General features: G+C 34.3%; 1 protein-coding gene across 1 annotated transcript; it reads left to right on the top strand.

Annotated features, from left to right (window-relative positions):
- The first annotated feature begins 3643 nt into the window (after nucleotides 1-3643).
- On the top strand, nucleotides 3644-15842 carry parvab (parvin, alpha b). The gene is made up of 13 exons (XM_026268431.1): nucleotides 3644-3947; nucleotides 6590-6679; nucleotides 7298-7368; nucleotides 7715-7817; nucleotides 7903-8043; nucleotides 8302-8417; nucleotides 8732-8790; nucleotides 10413-10432; nucleotides 11381-11442; nucleotides 11532-11600; nucleotides 11689-11790; nucleotides 12879-12951; nucleotides 13970-15842. The coding sequence occupies exons 1-13, from the start codon at nucleotides 3812-3814 to the stop codon at nucleotides 14044-14046; spliced, it is 1119 nt and encodes a 372-aa protein (XP_026124216.1). The 5' UTR covers nucleotides 3644-3811; the 3' UTR covers nucleotides 14047-15842.
- Nucleotides 15843-22481: the final 6639 nt, after the last annotated feature.

The following is a 22481-nucleotide window of genomic DNA, read 5'->3' as shown; positions in this document are numbered from 1 at the left end:
AAATCAATTATTATTAATATTCTAAATACACTCTTTAAATATAAATATTGTATGTGCGCCTACTATTTTGTTATATGTAAATAATAATAATATACTATTAAGATATTATTAATATTACTATATATAAATATAGGAGCCTGATAAAAATCCTAATTTTAGATGAAAACTTCAGATGGCATTTAGAGGCTTTTGCATCTGAACTCTTCATATATAGTATAAATATACATTTCTTTGTTAAGTAATGTTACGTTTTTTTTAACTCTTTTATGGCTTTTCACGAGACTTCATTTCAGACTTTGTTCCTCTTTAAAACGAATGAAATGAATCCATATGAACCACGAGCAGTTCAATCCAAATGTTCTGAAGAGACAAAAGTGTTTTACATGAGGAACAAATATACTTTAGGCTTTTACATATTGATCAACTACATTTTTATGATGTAAAAAATGGAAACTTGCAATTGTTTCTGTAAAGACCCATTTCTACCCATGAAATTGACTTTTTCTTGATAATTCAAAGACTTGAATGAAACTAGTTAATACGATGTTACTATTTTAGAATACCAATTTGTTTCCAGTTTACATGAAGCACATCAAATATGGTAAATGGAAACTCAACAATCTTTCTTAACGCACAATAACAAACCTCAATTGATCTTGTAGAAGCTGAAATGTGTTGTGTAAAATTGCATTGTTCATTTAACCATATGTCTACCATATTTGATGGACTCTGTATGTGCATTTTTATGTGCATCAAAAATGTTTCTTGCAATTTGGTTTAAAGGAATGATTACAGTAATAAACAATTAGTCAGTCAGTCATTTGTTTTCTGTATCATCTCTCCATTTATTTCTGCATTTCACAACTCCAGTTGGAGGATAACTTTTGACGCTCTAGCGGTTAATAAACAGAACTGCTTGCGTTTTGCGGAAGAACATCGTAGCCGGAGCTACTTCTCTCTGTTTATGTCTATGAAGAATCACAAAGGTACTGGGTTACTCCGCCGCGGTATCCCCGAAGCAATCTAAAATAGTCTGAATATAAACACTTATTATAGGTGCACCCTAGTGATTCAGGACAAGCTAAAAACACGGTTTGGAAAATGGATTCATGGTGTACTCGCTTATTATATACATTTTTCTACATTTTGAACACAAACAAAGTTATGGACCGCAGCTCTGATTGGTTATTTTTTACCGGGAGCGATGGAGTTTCTGCAAATGGCAATAGCACCACTGGGAGGAGCCAGAGGAGCTTGATTTTTTCACAGATTATCTGTCTCATATTCTACTGTCCGGACATAATGACAGGTTTAACAAATATGTAAAAAATATATTTTTACAAAAGTTACCTACTGCAGCTTTAAGACCTGCTTGGATGGAATTTGTGTTAAATGAGAACGATGGGTTATAAACAGCATCCTGACATCTGTGTTGTGTTTGTCCAGGTGTATAGTTATGGCATCTTCCACGAGTCTGTTTGTGCAACAATATCTTCATCACATCCTCAGAGAGAAGTGTGAGTCATAACATATGGAGTATGTACTGCATGATATGGAAGTGTTCAGAAGGCTTCTTTCAGGCACTTCGCTGTGGCAGAAAATGGCATGTGGAAGAGAGAAGTATTGACCTCACAGTGAAGGTGTCAAGAGCTCACAGTCTGACCCCACGCTGTCATTCGGCGAATTGAAAATAGCGAGGGGGGCTTGTTGTGTAGCGTAAACTAGAAGCTGTTCCAGAGGTCAATAGTCCTGGTTGTTTCCTTGCTTTTGTCCTCTCTTGTATAGTACATTACAGCTAAAGATTGAACCTGGGAGATGTCATGTTTTCATTTGAATAGTAATAACACAGCTATTAACATTCAAAAATAAAATGATCTGGAAATTGCATTGAACATAATGACTTGAAAAAAAAACAGCACAATCATCATTTAATATGATAAACTTTTTTTATCCTCTGCTAGTCCTTAAAACAGCACCACAGTTTATCTTAGCACTGAAAGACTGAATAAGAACACCAATATTTGCTCATCCCAGAAATCCTTGGGAAACATAACACAAACTCTACAAATTCTTTTATTGTGCATTCATATCAGCCTTTATCTGTTCAAATGAATAGCTCTGTGATAAAAGCTAGGAAGAAAGACTGAGGGCTGTGTGTCAAGGCAGAGCGGTGGTCTTGTATTGCAGTGAAAGAGTTATACATAGGCTCCTCCCAGTCTCCAGAAGGACCGTGCATAAGATTTTAGTGCATGACTGCATGGAAAATCTGCTCTAACGACAGCCCAGGGCAAGGCTGTGTTCATTGTGCTGCTTGTTTACATGGCTTTGTGGAGATAATTGTATCAGAGGGAAGGAGCATAGGCTTACGAACTGAATGGGGTCTTTGTCAGGCCAAGCTTCTCATTGTACTAAATGAGTTTTAGAGGCGTAAGTAGTAAGTCATGGCTAAATGATGAGTAAAAAGCATAATGATTGCTTCCTTAAAGGTGATATAGAACCATGGTTATAAAGAAACAAATACTCTAATACAAAGTAACAGCAACAAGTATAGCACTTCAATAAGATGGTAAATAAATTAACATGCCTGGTGGTAAATCAGTGTAAATTAATTATTAGGTGTCTTGAGGAAGCAGTACAGTTCACAGTTGCTGAAAACAGCTTTGGCATCTTTCTTAAAAATCTTGCTGAAGGTCCTACATTTTCAATTTTCAATTCTCATTTTTTTTGTGTGTGTTTCTTTTCAGCTTGCTGTGTTGGTTACTTGTAAAGAAGAGTAATCTTTGCAATAGTAGTGCTCAAGTTAAAGAAATAGACAACCTAAGTTGCATTAGTTGCATTTGCATTAACAACAACCCAAACACCTAAGATGTTTATTTTCTGTATAGTCACTAATGTTTTTCTTGTTTATGCATCTTTTTTTTTTCAATGCATAGACTTGAGACATTGCTATTTTTTTCCTGTTATGGTCAAATGTCACAGAAAGAAACAAAATAAGTCAATAGTTGAGAAAAATGTATTAAACATTTTAAAATATCCATAAAATATCTATAAGTATACACATAAATATGATCTGGTGAGTCTTTGACTTTATTATTCAATCCGTGAGAAAATTAACAGGATGACTATGATGGATATTAAACTTACCATTTTTCAGTGAAGAATTGACCATTTACATGCGGCTTTCACCTTAAACTTCTTTTGAATTGTTAATACTGTGGTATTAATTTATTGCAATTTTATAAAACGGGATGGAGTGCTTTAAAGTGGTAAACTAAAAACCCCAACATCACATGGAATGCATGGAATTCACTGCTAATAATTAAGATTTTTCACCAAAATTATGTAATTTCCAGCTAAACAATGTCAGTTTTTGTAGTTAAAAGCATTTTACTGATTAGATAATTTGACTGATAAACTATATACTATATTTTATATATATATATATATATATATTTTTTTTTTTTTGTGTGCAACATCTAATCCATGTTGCCATTTTATATTTTCTGCTAGTGATAAAAATAAATAAATAAATAAATAACTGCTGTGACTATAACATTTACGCCATGTAATGGAGATTATAAAGAAAACAGCTTCTGATAAGAAAAGACAATAAAGCGAAAGTAGCGTTCAGTCAGTCAGGGCGGGACTAGTCTGGGAAGCAGCGCTCGTGCAGAAGGGAAGCAAGAGTCATTACTCGAATGTTTGGAATTCCACTTCCGTTTGATGGAATTCAAGAAGTCTCCACAACTTTAAATCAGTTATTTGCTCTGCACGTCTAGATAAGAGGCGCGTTTATTGTTTAGCTCAACAAATGGCTTCTTCGCCGCAGAAATCACCGTCCTCGCCGAAACCTCCGACTCCGAAGTCGCCTTCCTCCAGGAAAAAAGATGAGACTTTTCTTGGAAAACTTGGAGGAACTTTAGTAAGAAGGAAAAAGGCAAAAGAAGGTGTGAATTCAGCTTCAGTCCATGGATAGTCGATCTCCCTCTGATACTAGTCTTATTTTTATTCTCTGCATGTCAAACAAATCTCTCTGCTCGTTTAAGATCGTTGAAGTTTAGTCATCTATCTTTCAGATTAGGCTACAGTATAGTTCTGAACACTTGCACTGTATATTTATGTCTCGTTTTATTTTTAAAGTGTAGTAGGCTACGTGATACAGAAATGCAGTCTCGTTAAATACGTAGCTACATAAAAATTAAAATTATGTATAGTAATTACTGTAAATTATGCTATGGTATCTTGAAAAGTGCTTTTAATCTCAGAAAAAAAATTCTTTCTTTCTTTTGTATTTTTATAACAATGTAAAGTGTAAGTACAGTTGCACTGTTGTTGATCTACAGTAGACTCAACTATGTGAGTGTCTCTCCTGTGACCATATAAGGAAGAGAAGTGGCTGTCAAATACTCATTGTGAAAGGTTGGGTAAATAATAAGAAAATATTATTCCCTATATTTTCTATTTTACCCTATGTATACTGTGAGAAACATTACACAATAACAACATAATTTAAATTGATTTGAAGTGATATTTCAGAGTTTCATTGGATTCAGTTATTCTTTATCATTAATAGAATTCAAATATTTCAAGATTTAACCCTGTGCTGTGCTAAAAATCCTTTACCTAATAAAAATGTTTAAATTTGCTTGTATATCTCAAATTAGATTTATTTAAATAACCACAGGCTGGAAATGACTGATCAGACTTAATTTATCTGCTCTAATATGTGTGTGTGTGTGTGTGTGTGTGTGTGTGTGTGGTTAATCTGTGGCAATGTTCATTTGGCAAGGTTTTTTTTTTTTAATTATTATTATTTTGGAAGTGGAGCTGTTAAACCCTGTATAAGCAAAGTAAGTTTTAGTCCAATATAGTAACTTTAACATCTTCGGGAAATTGAATATACTGTCTGGGTCAACATAATCAGGACACAACATGAGGGTTAAGATTTTTTCCTGTGTAAACAAACAAACAGACTTTCATTTCAATTCATTTATTTATTTTAAAATGACAATCTAAACATAACTTTTTGAATTGCATATTTCATTCTTAAAATCTGTTTCTTAGTGGGGTAAGATCTGGTCTTATCCTCTATTCTGAATGTCACTGCTGATCTTTTGTCACTCATATAGGCTAGTGTAGAAGGGATGAAACTGTTCGGCTTAGTTTTTTTTTGTCCCATGTGACAAGATATATAGTTAGTTATTTGTGGGTTTGTACATTCACTGCCTAAAAGAAGAGAGAAAGAACCCCATGCCACAACAAGAAATACAAACTGGCACCCCAAGAGAAATGAAAACGTTAAAAGTTAATTCACAAGCTGTAAATCAGCTGGCACGCATGTGTTCTAAACCTACAAGTTTATTCAGAGGCCAGGAAGTTGCTTCCCTTGCCCTCAACTGACCGTGTTTAAAGCATGTTAGAAGCAGCTACGGCAGGATTCAGTGTTGATTAAAAACAGGATGTCGATATCTCTAGGGATCTGTACCGATTCTTCTTCTGGACTGCCTCTCACAGAGATGTGCTGCAGCATTGCTTTACTGATTGGCCAGTATTGATGGGGCCACTGGGCAGATGGAGACAGAGAGGGTGTTTAGAAGATCATCTGCATGAGGGCTGGTTGAGACACCACATGTACTGATTCACAGGATAGCAGACAGGGTCAATTAAATGAGAGATTCAATGCAACAGCAAGATTTAGAGGCTTAATCTATAAACAGTAACTATCACTAATCTGTTAACAAGGTTAAGAGTTGCATGTCCAATGTCCACTACAGCAGTAGAAAACCAACTAATGACATATCTCCAACAGACAACATATTCATGTCAATAAAGTGAATAACAATCCCTTGAAAAAAAAGAAGTGCACCTAATTGTATTGAATGTGCGTTTATAGTGTTCTTTAAATCTTGAAAATATATTGATTGAATAAGAGGTCACTTAAGTCTACTTAAAGAGAATACATTTTCAAATGTTTCTCAGCATACATACAATGAAAAAAGTGTGTAATCACTCGCTTTTAATGTTAAATCAACAGTTTTACTTTAAAGCAGCATTGCGTTTTAATAATCTTTTGTCATGCTTTAAAAAAGCGCTCTTATTTTGATACACTTATTTTTGTGTTGACTAATATACTAAAGCACATGTAAATTCATGTGATGTAGGTTTTTATTTGACTTTAGTTTAAAGGAAATATACTAAATTATTTCATTATGTTAAATATGCAATTACAAATACAAAGTTCTGTCATGAAACTCTAGATGGCCCAGGCTGATAACTCACTTTGATATAAACACATCATTAATTGCATTGCACAGCTGATTATATGGGATTATTTCAAATCGCTTATATTTTTGCAGCAGCAGTATTTTTTACATGCTCACAGCAGCAGCAATATAGCAGATCTATTCCGCCTATTCCAGAAAATCATGATGCACTTGGTTGAAGAACAACAGAGCTAAATGCATTTAATATAAATTGTAACTTAATGGTAAATAATTACTTTTCTGAATCTGTTTGCTGTCTGTCTGTCTGTCTGTCTGTCTGTCTGACTGAGTAGGACTGATATAGTGATGCATTTCTTCTTTTATAGTGTCTGAGCTCCAGGAGGAGGGAATGAATGCGATTAACCTGCCGCTTACCCCTAGTCCCTTTGAGCTGGACCCTGAAGACACCATGCTTGGTAAAATGACTCAACTGATGAATTTGATGATATATGATATATATACTCTGTCATACTTAGGGTTGCAAGGAGGCAGAACATTTCTGGTTAAATGACATTTTTGGTAAACTTTCCTTGGGAACTTAGACTGGGGAATTTTGGAAATATTCCAAATTTAGGAGAATTTATGGGAATTCATCGGAAATGTGGGGAAATTTATAAAACTATTATATACAAACATACATACTTATATATATATATATATAGACACACACACAGTGGGTATGGAAAGTATTCAGACCCCCTTACATTTTTCACTCTTTGTTATATTGCAACCATTTGCTTAAATCATTTAAGTTCGTTTTTTTCCTCATTAATGTACACACATCACCCCATATTGACAGAAAAACACAGAATTGTTGACATTTTTGCACATTTATAAAAAAACAGAAAAACTGAAATATCAGATTTTTTTCTCAACTACATTTAAGTCCCCAGTTCCAGTAATTTTGCACATTTCTTGTTTATTCCCATTAATTCCCTTATATTCCCATTAATTCCCATGGAAAGTTAACAGTCTTCAAAATGCAACCCTAGTCATACTAAAAGCTGCTGTATTTCCTATTTCTCTCTCAAAAGATGAGAATGAAATCCGTACCATGGTTGATCCCAACTCAAGGAATGATCCCAAACTCCAAGAGCTGTTGAAGGTAAATCAGCTCCAACATGACTCTAATACAAACTCCTTCTTCGATCTTCTTCACTAGTTTTGGTATTTTGTTAAGAGGTTCACTCGGAGCTTCATCTTCCAACTCTGAAATATAATACAAGTTTGTCATTGCAATATTTTTAATTGTATATAATACTTGGAATAACAGGAAACAATATTTGAACGTATCTATCTAATCAAATAATAGAGCAACTAAAGGAAGCAATGGTGGCCAACTTGTAACTAAAAAGTGTAGATTTGCAGTACAATTGATTTGTTCATACATTTTCAATTAGTCATTCTCCAGAGCTCTCAAGCATCTCCTCTCCTCTGGTCTTTAATGACAGGTGCTCATTGACTGGATCAATGACGTGTTGGTGGGAGAGAGAATCATTGTTAAGGATCTAGCCGAGGACCTCTATGATGGGCAGATTCTTCAAAAACTCTTTGGTGAGGAATCCGCTCTGGAAAAGAGCCTATATTGTTGTTCCAGTAAGACCCAGTAGGCTATTTTAAATGGTGTCTGTATTCCCAGAGAACCTGGAGGGAGAGAAGCTGAATGTGGCTGAGGTGACGCAGTGTGAGATCGCTCAGAAACAGAAGCTCCAGACGGTTCTGGAAAAGATCAATGACACTCTCAAAGTTTCCTCCCGGAACATTAAATGGAATGTTGACAGTATGTAGCTTCTGCCTGTTTTTTCATACGCATGATATATTTTAAACACTGTATTTACTGTTTTATAAATACTTTTCATTGCTGCCAATAATAACTGGGTTGCGATCCACCAGATGAAAACCACTGATGGAAATAATATTTAGCATGTTTCGCTGCTGATCTTTCTTTTCATTATACGTAGAATATGTAACATTGGTATACATTCAGAAGGCACTTCATTTTTTGCTCCTGCTGTTTATTCCTTTGTGTATTTCTCAGCTGTTCATGCTAAGAACATTGTGGCCATTCTGCACCTGCTGGTGGCTCTTTCTCAGCATTTCCGGGCCCCTATCAGACTCCCAGACCATGTGTCCATTCAAGTTGTAGTGGTTCAGGTGCTTTTATTTTTGTTCATAATTTATAGCTTATTCATTTGCCTTATGCTTCTCAGTTACATTATTGTTTCATTCAACGGTTTTGTTACAGTGTGCTTTAATTGTAAAACTTTGGTCATAAATCCATTCTAATGTAATTTGTTTTTAATGTGGCAATTAACATAAGAACAATTTTACATTTACAATGATATCATTTTGATTGTGTATAATAGTAACAAATGCAGAAACTTTAGACTTTAGATTATTAACTTTAGATTATTAACTGTTTCTTGCCCACCTCACATTATTTAGCACATTTTTCTCCATCCCAACAGAAACGTGAGGGAATACTTCAGTCTCGGCAGATTCAGGAGGAAATAACAGGCAACATAGGGTATGTTTTTTTATAATTGCTTACAGTATTGCAAAGAAAGGAATAGACTTAGATAGATTTACAATAGGATTGCATACATTAACACAATATACAGCATTAGTTGATGCACTATTGTGAACTAACAATGACCAAAATGTAAATTATTAATAAACATTACATTTATATTAACCAAGATGAATAAATTCTGTTAAAAAAAGGCTCTTAATTATTAATTTATGATGCAGAACCCTTTAGTGTATTTCAAACCTTGTATATATAATAATAGATATATATTTGAAGATAATAGGATATTAATGAAAAGGTCACTTAAATGTACAGTACTTAAAGAGTGCACACTTTAAAGATAACGTTTCTTAATACCCATAAGTGCACTTTTGAAAAGAGCGTATTGTAATAATGTCAAATCAAATATTTTACTTTAAAATTAATTTTGAATCATTATGTTTTAATATTTTGTTGCACTTTAAAGAAGTACAATTATTGTGATGTGCTGATTAGCATAAAGCTATGTAAAGTACTAGCAAAATCATTATTAATTTGAGCTATAGTGTCTTATTTGATATGAGATGTTATTAGAATTTAACATTGTAATATATATGTACAAAATTATAAATTCAATTTATCATTACAGATATTCAATTACATCTTTATTTTGAAATACCCTCCTAAGGTCAACTTAATGCAACCAACCATTTAAATGTAAATAACATGCAATTAGGTGTTCAAAAATGTTACATTCAGATTGCACTCAAGAATAATCTTTTAAAGTATATTTTTTCCCACATAACAATAATTTATTATTTCCTCTTTTTAAAAGCATGCTAAATTTAACATTCTTTTTCACTAATGTCAATCTATGCCAAAAATGCATTTATAATGCTAATACCTTTTGCAAAACAAAAACAGACCCTTTTGAATGAAATGTATGATTCTGAACAATAAGCATGACAGAGTGCACATATAAAGCAGATAGTGTATTGTTTAATATTATAGTATACTGTGTGTTTGGTCTATGTGTTGAAGTATAAAGTAACCAGGGATCCAGTGGATGGAGCATGCAGTGACGTACCAGTCATGGAGCAGTGGTGTACAGGGTGTGTGTGTGTGTGTGTGTGTTGGTCATGAGCTGGATCCTTCTGCTTCTGAGCAGCTTTGCAGTGGTTCTAGAGGTTGAGCACCGAAGCTGTTGCTCTTCCAGCTCTCCACTCCTGCTACTGATTAACAGCGGTCCAGCGGGCTCGAATCAGCTTGGGAGATAAGGCCGAGAGCAGCTCCTTGGCTTCTGATGTGGACTCGGGCAGCAGCTGCTGAGACATGCCTCTGCCGGGGCAGAACTGACTGTGTGGAGACGAGCCGCTGCTGGGCAGACGTCCACTAGGCCAATATCCTGGAACCCAGCTCTGTTTGATCGGCCCGCTCTTGGGACCGGAGCATTCCCTGCCCCCCTAATCTTTTTGTTTGCCTTTCATCCTGGCACTCTTGATATGTCCCTCTGAATTTGGTTATTATTTTGCCATTTAGACTGTTTGTAAAACCCTTTCATTCAGACATAAATACATCGTTGAACTCTTTTGTTTCCCAAATTGATATTGAAATAATAATGCTTGTTTCCTTCCCCATAGGGCATTGTCTGGAATATATGGTATGTATTATATATCATTTGCACATCTTAAATTCAGTTACAGCGGCCTGAAAAACATTTTTACAATTAAGCTGCACTAATGCCAATACATTATCTATCTATCTATCTATCTATCTATCTATCTATCTATCTATCTATCTATCTATCTATCTATCTATCTATCTATCTATCTATCTATCTATCTATCTATCTATCTATCTATCTATCTATCTATCTATCTATCTATCTATCTATCTATCTATCTATCTATCTATCTATCTATCTATCTATTGATCTCCATAAGCAATTGTACAATAGCAGAATCATTTAATATAGTATCATATATTATTATATTATATAATCAACATATTTTAATAATAATGATATAATAACCATATATTCATATTGTTATTTAATTTATTAATTAAATGTGTAAGTAAAATTAAATATATAGCTATTTAATTATTACGAAGAAAAGATATCAAAATAAACGTGGAGAGGAAAAATATGTATGCAGAGCAGCAAAATTAGAAAACGGTTATTTTGTAAAATTATGGCTCTGGATCAGAAATATTGGTTAAATAAACCAATGGATATACTTATCAACACAAAGACAACCATTATGGTTTTATAGATTTCATGGTTGTCAAACTTAAGTGGATTGTGTTTTTAGTTAAGAACTGACTTCATACATTCATACAAGTCACCTTCAGACCAGTTTGTTAAAATAATTGCAGTTAATCTGAAAAAAGGTTTAACATCTGCATTTGTTTTGTTGGTGCCACTTGGTTTAATATAAATCATAATTTTGACATTTTTGTATTTTAGTGTCCACATTTTAGCTTTAGTGTTCAGATCTGTTTTGCAGCCACTGTACATCTTAGCATGCTTTTTAAAGTGATAAAAATATGTTGTACCTTCTCTAGTGCTTAAGGTCTTGCATTTGAGAAATGATGTTTTATTTCACAGAGCGAGATGCCTTTGATACCCTTTTTGACCATGCACCAGATAAACTGAATGTGGTGAAAAAGGCAAGTGCACATTTCACTCGATTTATTAAGAGGCTTTACAAACAGAGAGCTTTGACGATCTGACTCTGATCTCTTGGTCTTTTTATCAGACTCTTATTACATTTGTGAACAAGCACTTAAACAAATTGAACCTGGAGGTGTCCGAGCTGGAAACTCAGGTAACATGACCATGACTGGAGTTGAGTTGAATATCGGTAAGGAGAGATGTTCAAAAACCCAGATGTTAGTGTTTGTGATCTCCTGTAGTTTGCTGATGGTGTGTACCTGGTCTTACTGATGGGACTCCTAGAAGGATACTTTGTGCCCCTCTGTAGCTTCTTCCTCATCCCTGAAAACTTTGATCATAAGGTACTGTAAATTATTGTGAGAGTGTGGTTAATAATTTAAACATAATAACCTTTCACAGGAAATAGGAATTAAATGAAAAAAAAAAAAACTAAAAATCTAGAATTGTATTCATCGATTATTAAATGGATGTGAACAGTGAGACTTAAAAATTAGTCATTCACTTTCCAAACACTAATTTAAAAGATGCTTTTATTAAAATTTGTCAGATGTATGTTCAGACTTGCTTGTGTGACATCCTCAAGCACAAACCAACCTCAAACACATTTGCTCTTTAATTTGCCAAATGTGACCCTGGAGCACAAAACCAGTCTTAAGTCACTAGGGAATATTTGTAGCAATAGCCAAAAATACATTGATATACAACAATACATTGTCAAAATTATCGATTTTTCTTTTATGCCAGAAATCATTAGGATATTAAGTAAAGATCATGTTCCATGAAGATATTTTGTATCTTATTTTGTACTTAATTTTTGATTGGTAATATGCATTGTCAAGAATTCATTTGGAAAATTTCAAAGGGGATTTTCAATTAGTTGTATCTCAGCCAAATATTGTCTGATCCTAATAATCCTTACATCAATGGAAAGCATAAAAATGTACACTTTTTGTGGTCCAGGGTCACATATTTTATGTTTTCTATGTATGTGTATTGATCATTAATATTTATATGTGAATAATAGTTTATCAAACAAAGCAGTAATGTCTCTACAGAAAACTCAATTCATATGTATTACTTTTACAATGTCTTTAATTGAACTTTCTGAAACTTTTGGTGAAATTGACTTTTTGGAGGACAAAAATCAGAAAAGGTTTGTAAAGTGGATTAATTGTTCACAGTAAGTAGTATGCATACTTTTTTATTTTATTTTATACTGACTTTAATACAAAATTAATGTAAACATTTTGTAAAGAATCTCCTATATATATATATATATTTTTTTTTTTATCTGTCCATGGACCTTCACACATTCCTGGGGGGTTCATGGACTGATTTATTATACATTATATAAACAACATTTTAGCACCACTATTTGTATTAAAATTGTTGTTAATTTCTCATCAGTGTTTTGCATTGTATGCTTTAGGTGCACAATGTTTCATTTTCCTTTGAGCTGATGCAAGATGGCAAAATGGAGAAGCCAAAGCCCAGGCCAGAAGGTAAACTTCCTTGCTCTAATAAGACTGGAGATCAGGTGTGCTTGTGTTTTGTGTAGCAGGTTTCACAGTGCTTGATTTCTAAGGAACATGGCATGTTGCCTGATTGCAGTAGTTTATTGTAGTTAAGAGGATTTGCCATGTGTATCAGTGTAATTGATCTCTTCATTGCCTCCTGTCCTGTTGCTGTTGAATCTAAATGAATGTGAATGGACTTGAGTTGTGCTGTAGTTGCTTTACCCAAAAGGCTTGGCGAATGTCCCGAATGCATGCTGCATTTACAATTGCATTTAATTTGCTGCTGCAGCAGAGTTTCTCTCACAAGTCAAATCTCAGGGCCTATACAACATCTGGATAATTTGGCGCACATGATCTAACTGAGAATAAGCCTCATGGGCGGTTCTCACTAAATGAGGCATAATGCAAAATACATCGGTACCAAAATATGTTTGCTGTTAATGTCTAAAATAAAGAAAAACTGGTTGCACAGCAGTGCTGTTTAACTAGTTTTAGATTCAGGATAAAAAAAAAAATCTCACTATTAACTAGTTGCTTATTAGCATGCATATTAGTATTGACTGTTTATTAGTACTTATACAGCACTTATTAATGAATGCATTATTCTGCATGATCATATTTTACATCCTTACTAACTAAATAATATCAGTTATTAGGAGTTCAGTGAGGCAAAAGTCATAGTTAATTGTTACTTAGTAGTGAGAACTGGTCTCCCTGTCACGCTGCAGGACACTTTCAACTTTATAAAAGTATTTAATGGGAACTATTGGAATATTAAAACATTTGCTCCAATAGGGTGACAGTGCACATTTTTTCTTCAAAGAAAGTGGAAATCAAGTTGTTAATGTGTTTTAGAAGCAGCACTGGACATAAGCAGTTGTATGAGATGCCAGGTATGCTGAGAGAAGGAAGATGGGGAATGTTTCATATGGAAATGAACTGTCTGTACAGTCGCCTCATTACAGACCACGGTCATGATCATATCTTTTGTTTGTCTCCTCAGACATTGTCATCTGTGACCTCAAGTCCACACTGAGGGTCCTCTACAACCTCTTCACCAAATACAGGAATGTGGAGTGACACAAATGTCTTGATTTAATCAAACTACCAAAATGCTCAATACAAAGACAATCTTATCAGTATTATCTTGCTATATATATATATATATATATATATATATATATATATATATATATATATATATATATACACACAGCGGTAAAATAAGCATTGAACATTTTCCCAAGTTAATGCGTTTCTGAAATTACTGTTAACATGATATTTTCAGCAGATGTTGGTAACAACCAAATTAATCCTTACATACAAATAAAACAAAACAAAACAAATAAGTTCAGAAATTAAGTTATGTGTAATAAAATGGAATGACACAGGGAAAAAGTATTGAAATACTGAAATGTATTGATACTTCCTACAAAAGCCCTTGTTTGTTGGTAATGAGAGCTTCAAGACGTCTCCTGTTTGGAGAAACTAGTGGCATGTGCCGCTCAGGTGTGATTGTGACCCAATCTTCCACACAGTCTTCAAATCTTGAAGATCCTGTGGGTCTCTTCTGTGAACTCTGATCTTATTCTCTGTTGGATTCAAGTCAGGTGATCGGCTTTATTTTCTTTCTCTGAAACCAGTCGAGAGTTTCTTGGCTGTGTTTGGGATCATTGTCTTGCTCAAATGTCCACCCTTGTTTCATCTTCATCATCCTGGTTCTGTAGAGTTTGGGACTGAACCAGCTAATATTAATTTCCACTGACGAGGGGCAGGACTGCTTTCTAATTACTGATAGATTTCAGCTGGTGTCTTCACTTTCCATGCCTTTTTGTTTCTCCCTTTCTTCATCTGTTCAATACTTTCTCTCTGTCTCATTCCATTTTATAATTAATTTCTGAACTTATTTGTTTTGTTTTACTTTATATGTATGGATTAATTTGGTTGTTACAGACATCTGGTGAAAATTTCAAGTCAACAGCACCTTTAGAAATATATTTACTGAGAAAAATTGTGATGTGTTCAATACTTTTTGTAGCCGCTGTGTGTGTGTATATATATATATATAATTTTTTATTTTTTTTATTTTTATATCTTTCATGTTTGAAATGGAGTATAAATATTTATTAAGTCTGCAAGATGATTTAAAAATATATATAATGATTTTATGATAAACATGGTTATGGAAAATAGACAAATATGTGGAATATATTGTGAAATCAATGTATTGCGACATGAGTATTCATGTAAATTTCCAAATCACTTTGTCACTTTTTAACAGTTTTTTCAATGAACTAGCAATGCCAAGCGTCACAGGGAATGCATGAACTGATAAATTGTCTGCCCAAAATGCAATGTAAGTCACTTGGATTCTTTGGATTCGTCTACCAAATGCATACATTTATGTATTTTGATGATAGCAGAAATTTTCATCTAATAAAAAATGTAATGCTGTCCTATCATTCTTAAAGTGGATTGACAACAATCAGGCTGCTGGAGAATTATAGTCTATCAAAGCAGAAGATGGCTTTTTAGTAACATGTGCATGTCGATTAAAAGAGATTTTCTTGAATGTTTTAATTTGGAGGTCGCCAAAATAGTTTTTCACCATTGAGGTTTAGGACAACATGACTAGAAAATGAACTCCCTGTGAAATCACCCCTTTTTCCTGTGTACCATAAATGGAAAACCATCCCGAAAATAGGAATATCACACTCACACAAAGCAAAACAACTTGTCAATCACCGCTTACAGTGTTTGTAATCAGTTTTTAATTTCCTTGACATGTTCTGGATATAGTTTTCCTTCATAAAGCCATTCCTAAAAGTTGTATGTAATAATTATATAAGTTATAAATATAGCCACATTTGACAAGGTGATTGTGGCATAGGGCCTCATTCATAAATCATAAGCTGAACACATTTCTGTGACTATCATTCATCAATACATTCATATTAATCGGAATTCTATGATTATACAAGAATGGTTTTATGGCTTTAATTCATTTAGCTGAATTTGCTCAGGTTTCATAAATGTATGTTCGAAGCTCATTCTGTTTATTTAGACACATTTCACTCCTTTCAAGGTTTTGGTGAATATTCAACTACTGTATAAAAATTCAGTTTAAAGGTGACAATATTTCTATAGCAATATTTCTGAAAAGGTCCATTCTCAATAGTGTATCTCATGTAAATCCTGGCTCACTCTGTAGTCAGTTTCAAAGCAAGCAGCTCTCTGTTGATCAGCACAGCGAATTTTAACATGCACAAAATCTGTATTAATAACTATTTTGCCAAAACTAAATTTACTTCAAGGGTTGGTATCTGTTTAAAGTTATCGTACTAGTTTTTGTGACACAATGTAGTCCAGAAAGCAGTTTTTTTTTTTTATTTCACAGAAAATGTCATACTGAGAAGCACAGAAGTGTCTGAGCAGTCCTAAAACATTGTATGCTGTTTGTTTGGTAGTCTTATTATTTTTTCTTCTCCCTTCTAAAGTACTGACCTGCATTGCAGCACGTCTGGCATATGAAGTGTTTTTGTACTCCTATCATATACTTTGGCTGGTGTTAAGTGCTGGTGTTAAATACGAAGCATGTGTTTAGGAGACTCTGCAACAATTGCTTTTCGATAAACCTTTGTTCTGACGCATTTTCTGCCGCCCCATTATCACTAGAGGCAGGGGATTACATGGCGAGTGTGTCTTCATCAGAGAAGTGCCTTTGAGAGCAGAAATAACAGAGAAGAACACCTGTGCAATCGAGCGTCCTGCGCGAAGGTGTCCTGACTAGCGGTGTCCCCACCATTAGCGGCCCACTGCAATTACCTTCCCCTGCGTTTCCTTCTGATCCCTCCCTTCATCCGTTTCAGCTTCACCGAGCCAGAACCGCTGTTTACTCACAAATACGAACGGGTGAGGAGAGGAGCCACTGAAATAGCTGCTAAATGCTTGACTCTTGCTGGCCGAGCATCTGATCTGAGCTTCTATTGATTTGTACTAAAGATCCCGGTCATTATGAGTAATTGATTCCAGCATCTAAGCAGTGTCTTTAGAGGATTATTAGAAGGCCTCTGGCATTTATTCCCACCAGAGAGTGCTTTTGAAGCTTTTTTCATGTTGAATTATATTAGCAAGGGGCTTGTGTTGTTAGGACAGAAACTTTTTTTTAATGAAATGTAAGCTGATTGGTTAATACAGCATTCAGCTATGCTAAAATCATGACGTAAAGGTTTAGGTAGCCTAGTTTAGCAAGACCTTTGACTGAAGAAGGTCTGTTGGCATGATGTATTGGAGGAAAGACTGAAAGAGTTGGTGGTGACGATGAAGTCATGTGATCCTGGTGTAGTCCATTGATCGCTTTCTTTTACTGTCTATGATTGATCGCAATGAAGAAATGACCTCACATGAGGGCAATAAACATAAAAAATAAAATGAAAACAACAATTAACTACAAATGCTAAACCTAAACATGTCAACTGCAAAAAACGTGGGCCTTTAAAAAAAGCTCTTTAAAGTGGGATTAACCAACGCTATCTCACGACCAATTCATACGTATTTTACGAGGTGGCTTATTCGTACGAATTTGTACGACCTCACTTGTACGTTTTTATACCATTTCTCTAAACCCCAGTGACGGTTAGGTTTAGGGGCAGGGTTAGGTGTAGGTCATTCGTACAAATTCATACAACAATCAACAATCGTATGAATTTGTACAAGTGTGGTCATACGGATTTGTACGAATAAGCCACCTTGTGAAAAATGTACGAATTGCCGTGAGATCGGGTTGGATTAACATAGAATTAGAGTGATTTATATATATATATCTATATATATTAGCACTATATATATATTTTTTTTTTTCATCATTACAGTTACCCTCCTTGATGCAAATCAGCCTAAACTCTAAAATGGCTTAAAGGTTTTAGGTTTTTCAATTTAGCATTTACTGTACTTGCACCTCTAAAGCGCTATAGCAGTTATATACCAGCTTGCAGTTCTCAGAAACGTTAAAATAAAGAAAGGTCCACATTTGTATGAAAACGTGTTATAACAGCCATGTTAATGATAGTTACGACTGATTTGCCTCCTGTTATCGTTTTGAAGGCATAGTTGGATGATCAGCAGGAAATGTGCATGGGTCAGTGACATCACTGCATTGAAATGGTCTATAGAAGTCAGCCAATCAGATTTAGGCTTTGCAACAGATGATTGGAGAGTGAGGTTGAGACTAAGGTTTAGATAAATAGCTTTTTTTTTTCGTATGAACTTGATTAATTCGCATATTGAATTATAAACATTACAAATGTTGAAAACAAAATGATTCACCTCATGCTTTTTCCTGTAAATCTGTAATATATTTCATGTAATATATTTGCTTTATGTATTTTTTAACCAGTTTTAAAGCTTGTTTTGAATTGGGGAGGCAGTTTTGAGTTACAGCATATGTTAACGACACATAAAGCTTTCTGACATTTTATGTAAAAACATCAAAAAAAAAAAAATATATTTATCATCATATGACCACTTTGATAAAATATTTTTGTGATTTTGGTTTTATTATGAAATAACTGTTTGTGAATATAGTCATAGCTGTATGTGACCCTGGACCGCAAAATCAATAAATCTTTCTGAATAAATAATCCTTTGATTTAATGTTTATTAGGATAGGACGATATTTGGCTGAGATACAACTATTTGAAAATCTGGAGTCTGAGGTTGCAAAAAAAAAATCAAATATTGAGAAAATTGCCTATAAAACTGTCCAAATGAATTCTTATCAATTGATTATTACTAATCAAAAATTATATATTTACAGTAGGAAATGTACAAAATATCTTCATTGAACATGATCTTTACTTGATATCCTAATGATTTTTGGAATAAAATAAAAATCAACAATTCTGACCCATACAATGTATTTTTGGCTATTGCTACAAATATACCCCAGCGACTTAAGACTGGTTTTGTGCTCCAGAGTCACATATATGAAAACATTCATAATATAGCACAACCTCTTTACCTTTTTGCTTAAATATGTAAAATATGTTGCTTTAAAAACATGTAAATGAAATACTGGTAAGAAAACATTTTGATCATTTTGCTCCTGCTGTGGTTAATATAGTTGCTAAAACCCACTTTGTGCCATTTTTGTAGCCCTGTGTCACTGATCTAATCAGCCCTCACATCTGGTTCTAATCATATTTAATGGATAAGTTATGCCAGAAGCTATTTCCAATTCAAGCTAGCTTTGACAGGTCCTGTTTGTTTATAAAAGTCTTGTTGAGCCTCACCGTTCAGGGTTTTTGCTAGTATAAAATGGAAATAAGTTGCTTAATTAAATCATTTCTCGCCAAATCTATGCCTTACTAGAGACTTGCGACGATGTTTAAATAAATGTAAAGTGAAAATGATGAATGGACGGTCATTAGAAACCTCACTCGTCCACATTTCACTGTGCTCCTCTTACATTAACCTAATAGCATGCTTTTAGAAACAGGGAGGACACAAAAGAACAATATGATGTGCCCCTTTCAGCGTGCTGGTCTGTCGTATAACATGTGTGGCTAATCCTTTTCTGGCAAGGATTGGCTATTAAACCCCCCTCCTTTCTCTCTTGGAGCAACATCAGCAGCAGAACATGATCATAGCTTTATTTGTTGCGTCCCCGCAGTGTGGGATTGTCACAATGACATGCCTCTGAGTACCAGGAGGACCATCAAAGGCAGTAGCCATTGATCCATATCTTCAAACACTGCATTACAGAATTGAATTAAAGAGACATTTAGTCCACAAACATTTGGACATCAAAAACCACAGCTGTTGCCTGGAGACTAGTGCTCTTCCTGGTTCTCAGCCAGAACACAGTGACATCTCAAAACCTCACAGAACATAGACGGATTTCTTATTCCGCTGTCACAGAGCATATGCACTACTAAATGCTCTGTTATCGACATGTTTTATACCGCAAAAGGTGGACTTGTTGAGGACTCAGGGGCTGGCTGATGAGGTGTTTTTACTTGCACCAGTAAGCAACCTTAAAAACCAGCTGGAAAACCCTAGCAACATTGCAAAGCTTTGGCAACTGTCCAAAAATATCCAAATATTGTGGCGGTGAGTTTTGCATGAGGACTGCCCATATTCACATACACAGCTCTAGAGGGGTTGCTTGTGACACAACGACACCTTCCCATGCCGTAAAATTGATGTAAGGTGACGTGAAGAATTTCTTTGCAAACCTGGGTTTACGGGTTTATGAAAAGCGAATAATTAATCAGTTCTAAAAATGCAAAAAATGAAATGAATTATTTTCAAATGAAAAGAAAGTCATTCGCTATTTTAGAGAATAATAAGCATTAAAAGGCAGACGGAATGAAAGTATGTGAAATCACTGGGGGAATGTGTTGAACACTGGTCAACAAACACAAGAATTAATCAGAGAGACGGGAAGCTGTGTACGCATGCCGTTACTTCAAGCAAAGAATTCAAATGTTGATTAAATGCCTGATATTGTTGATGTCGCTTTTCATCGGATTCCTCTGTCGAACGCCAGAGTAATAATTGACATGCAAAATTGCTGGGGAAATAATGTTATCAAAATTAATTAAAATCATTTCAGTGACAAACAAAAGAAGCAAATATCTTTATGCCTGACTGCTTATTGAAATATTAAGCTAGGCAATTCAGTGTTACATAGAATGATATAACCTATTCATAAACAAACATACATATATATAAATATAAAAGCTTTTTAAATTACTTACATTGGAAAACCATGAACCTGTGTGTGAGTGTGTGTAAAAATGATTTGTTATTGAAATATTAACTTCATATCCATCTCTAGTACTTCAAGTAAATAGTTTAGGCCAAATGAATTCATCTAACAAAAAACTAAAACAGATGGAATCCCTGTTTCAGAGCAAGTGCACAATATTTAGGAGGAATTGCTCACATTTAGTTTAGAAAATGTAGAATTCGGGTTTCTTTTAAAGTGATTGTTTGTTTATGAAAATGTTATATTATATTATTCTGTGCAACACTGAACTCCCATGCCCTAAAATTGAAATAAGCTGTCAGGTGTCAACATATTTGCTTCTTTTGTTTCCAAACTGGGAGTTGTGAGTTAATGAAAAGCCAATAATTAATAAAAGAAATAACAACAAAATCAAAATACTGCACTTTCTTACAATATATATTACAATATATATTAAAATATGTTTCAGTGTATTCAAATATATATTATTTCAATTGTAAATTAAAGTCATTTATTTTTTTCTTAAATTGCATGTCACTGACATAATAAATGAAAACCTTGCACACATGAACGTGTATGTGTGTACATGGTATTCCCTATGTTACAAGGATAGTAATAGCAGTCAATTATGATCTTTTGGGGGCATTGTTATGGTCCCCATGAGGAAACAAGCTTATAAACCATACAGGATTACATTTTTTTGAAAATCTACAAATGTCTGTTGTTTTGTGTGAGCGGTAGGTTTAGGGTAAGAGGATATAAAACACAGTTTGTACAGTATAAAAATCACTACATCGAAGGAATGTAAGAAAATAAATATGAAAAAAAGTTTCCTGTGAGGTGTATAGGTTAAGTGTAGGGTTGGTTTAGGGCGATAATAAATACAGTTTTTTACAGTATAAAAACATTACGCCTATGGAATGTCCCTTTTTTTTATACTTTTTTTATGAATAGGTTATGTTATTCTATGTAACACTAAATTCCCATACCACAATATTTCAATAAGCAGTCAGGCATCAAGACATTTGCTTCTTTTGTTTGTCATCAAAATGATTTTAATTAAATTTTGATAACATTATTTCCCCAGCAATTTTGCATGTCAATTATTACTCTGGCGTTCGACAGAGGAATCCGATGAAAAGCAACATCAACAATATCAGGCATTTAATCAACATTTCTCAGTAATGAATTCTTTGTTTAAAGCAACGGTATGCGTACACAGCTTCCTGTGCCTCTGATTAATTCTTTTATTTGTTGACCAGTGCCAAACACATTCCCCCTCTGATACTTTCGCTTCTTCTGCCTTTATATTTTTAGTTTATTATTCTACAATATAGTGATTTAAATGTATGCTTTTATAAATGTTTTTGAGGAGGGCCTACAGTGTGACCTGTGAGACCCCAGCACTGACCACAAGGTGGCGACTCCATATATCTACAGTACTCAATCTCAAATTTGAACCACAACTGGAACGCGTCCAGAGTAATACTGAAGCTCTTTTGTCCACGCAGGCATGCTATCAAAACGCATTTTAATTCAGCGTGCAATTCTTTCCCAGCTGGACGCAGTTTAAAATGAATTTTCCACGCTGGCATCTTCTTTAAGTTGCTGCTGTGTTTTCATTTAATTGAAGGTGCTTAATTTCAAAGTCATTACCATTAAAGACACCCAGCAAAATCTGATGAAAAAGCCCTATGTGGTGGCTTTGATTTAACCAGGACCTCTTTCCCCCCGTCGCTCCATGCTTTGATTGCAATGAAGCTCT

The sequence above is a fragment of the Carassius auratus genome, chromosome 7, assembly GCF_003368295.1.
Source record: "Carassius auratus strain Wakin chromosome 7, ASM336829v1, whole genome shotgun sequence".
In the NCBI taxonomy this organism is placed as follows: domain Eukaryota; kingdom Metazoa; phylum Chordata; class Actinopteri; order Cypriniformes; family Cyprinidae; genus Carassius; species Carassius auratus.
This window is presented reverse-complemented; position numbering and strand designations above follow the sequence as displayed.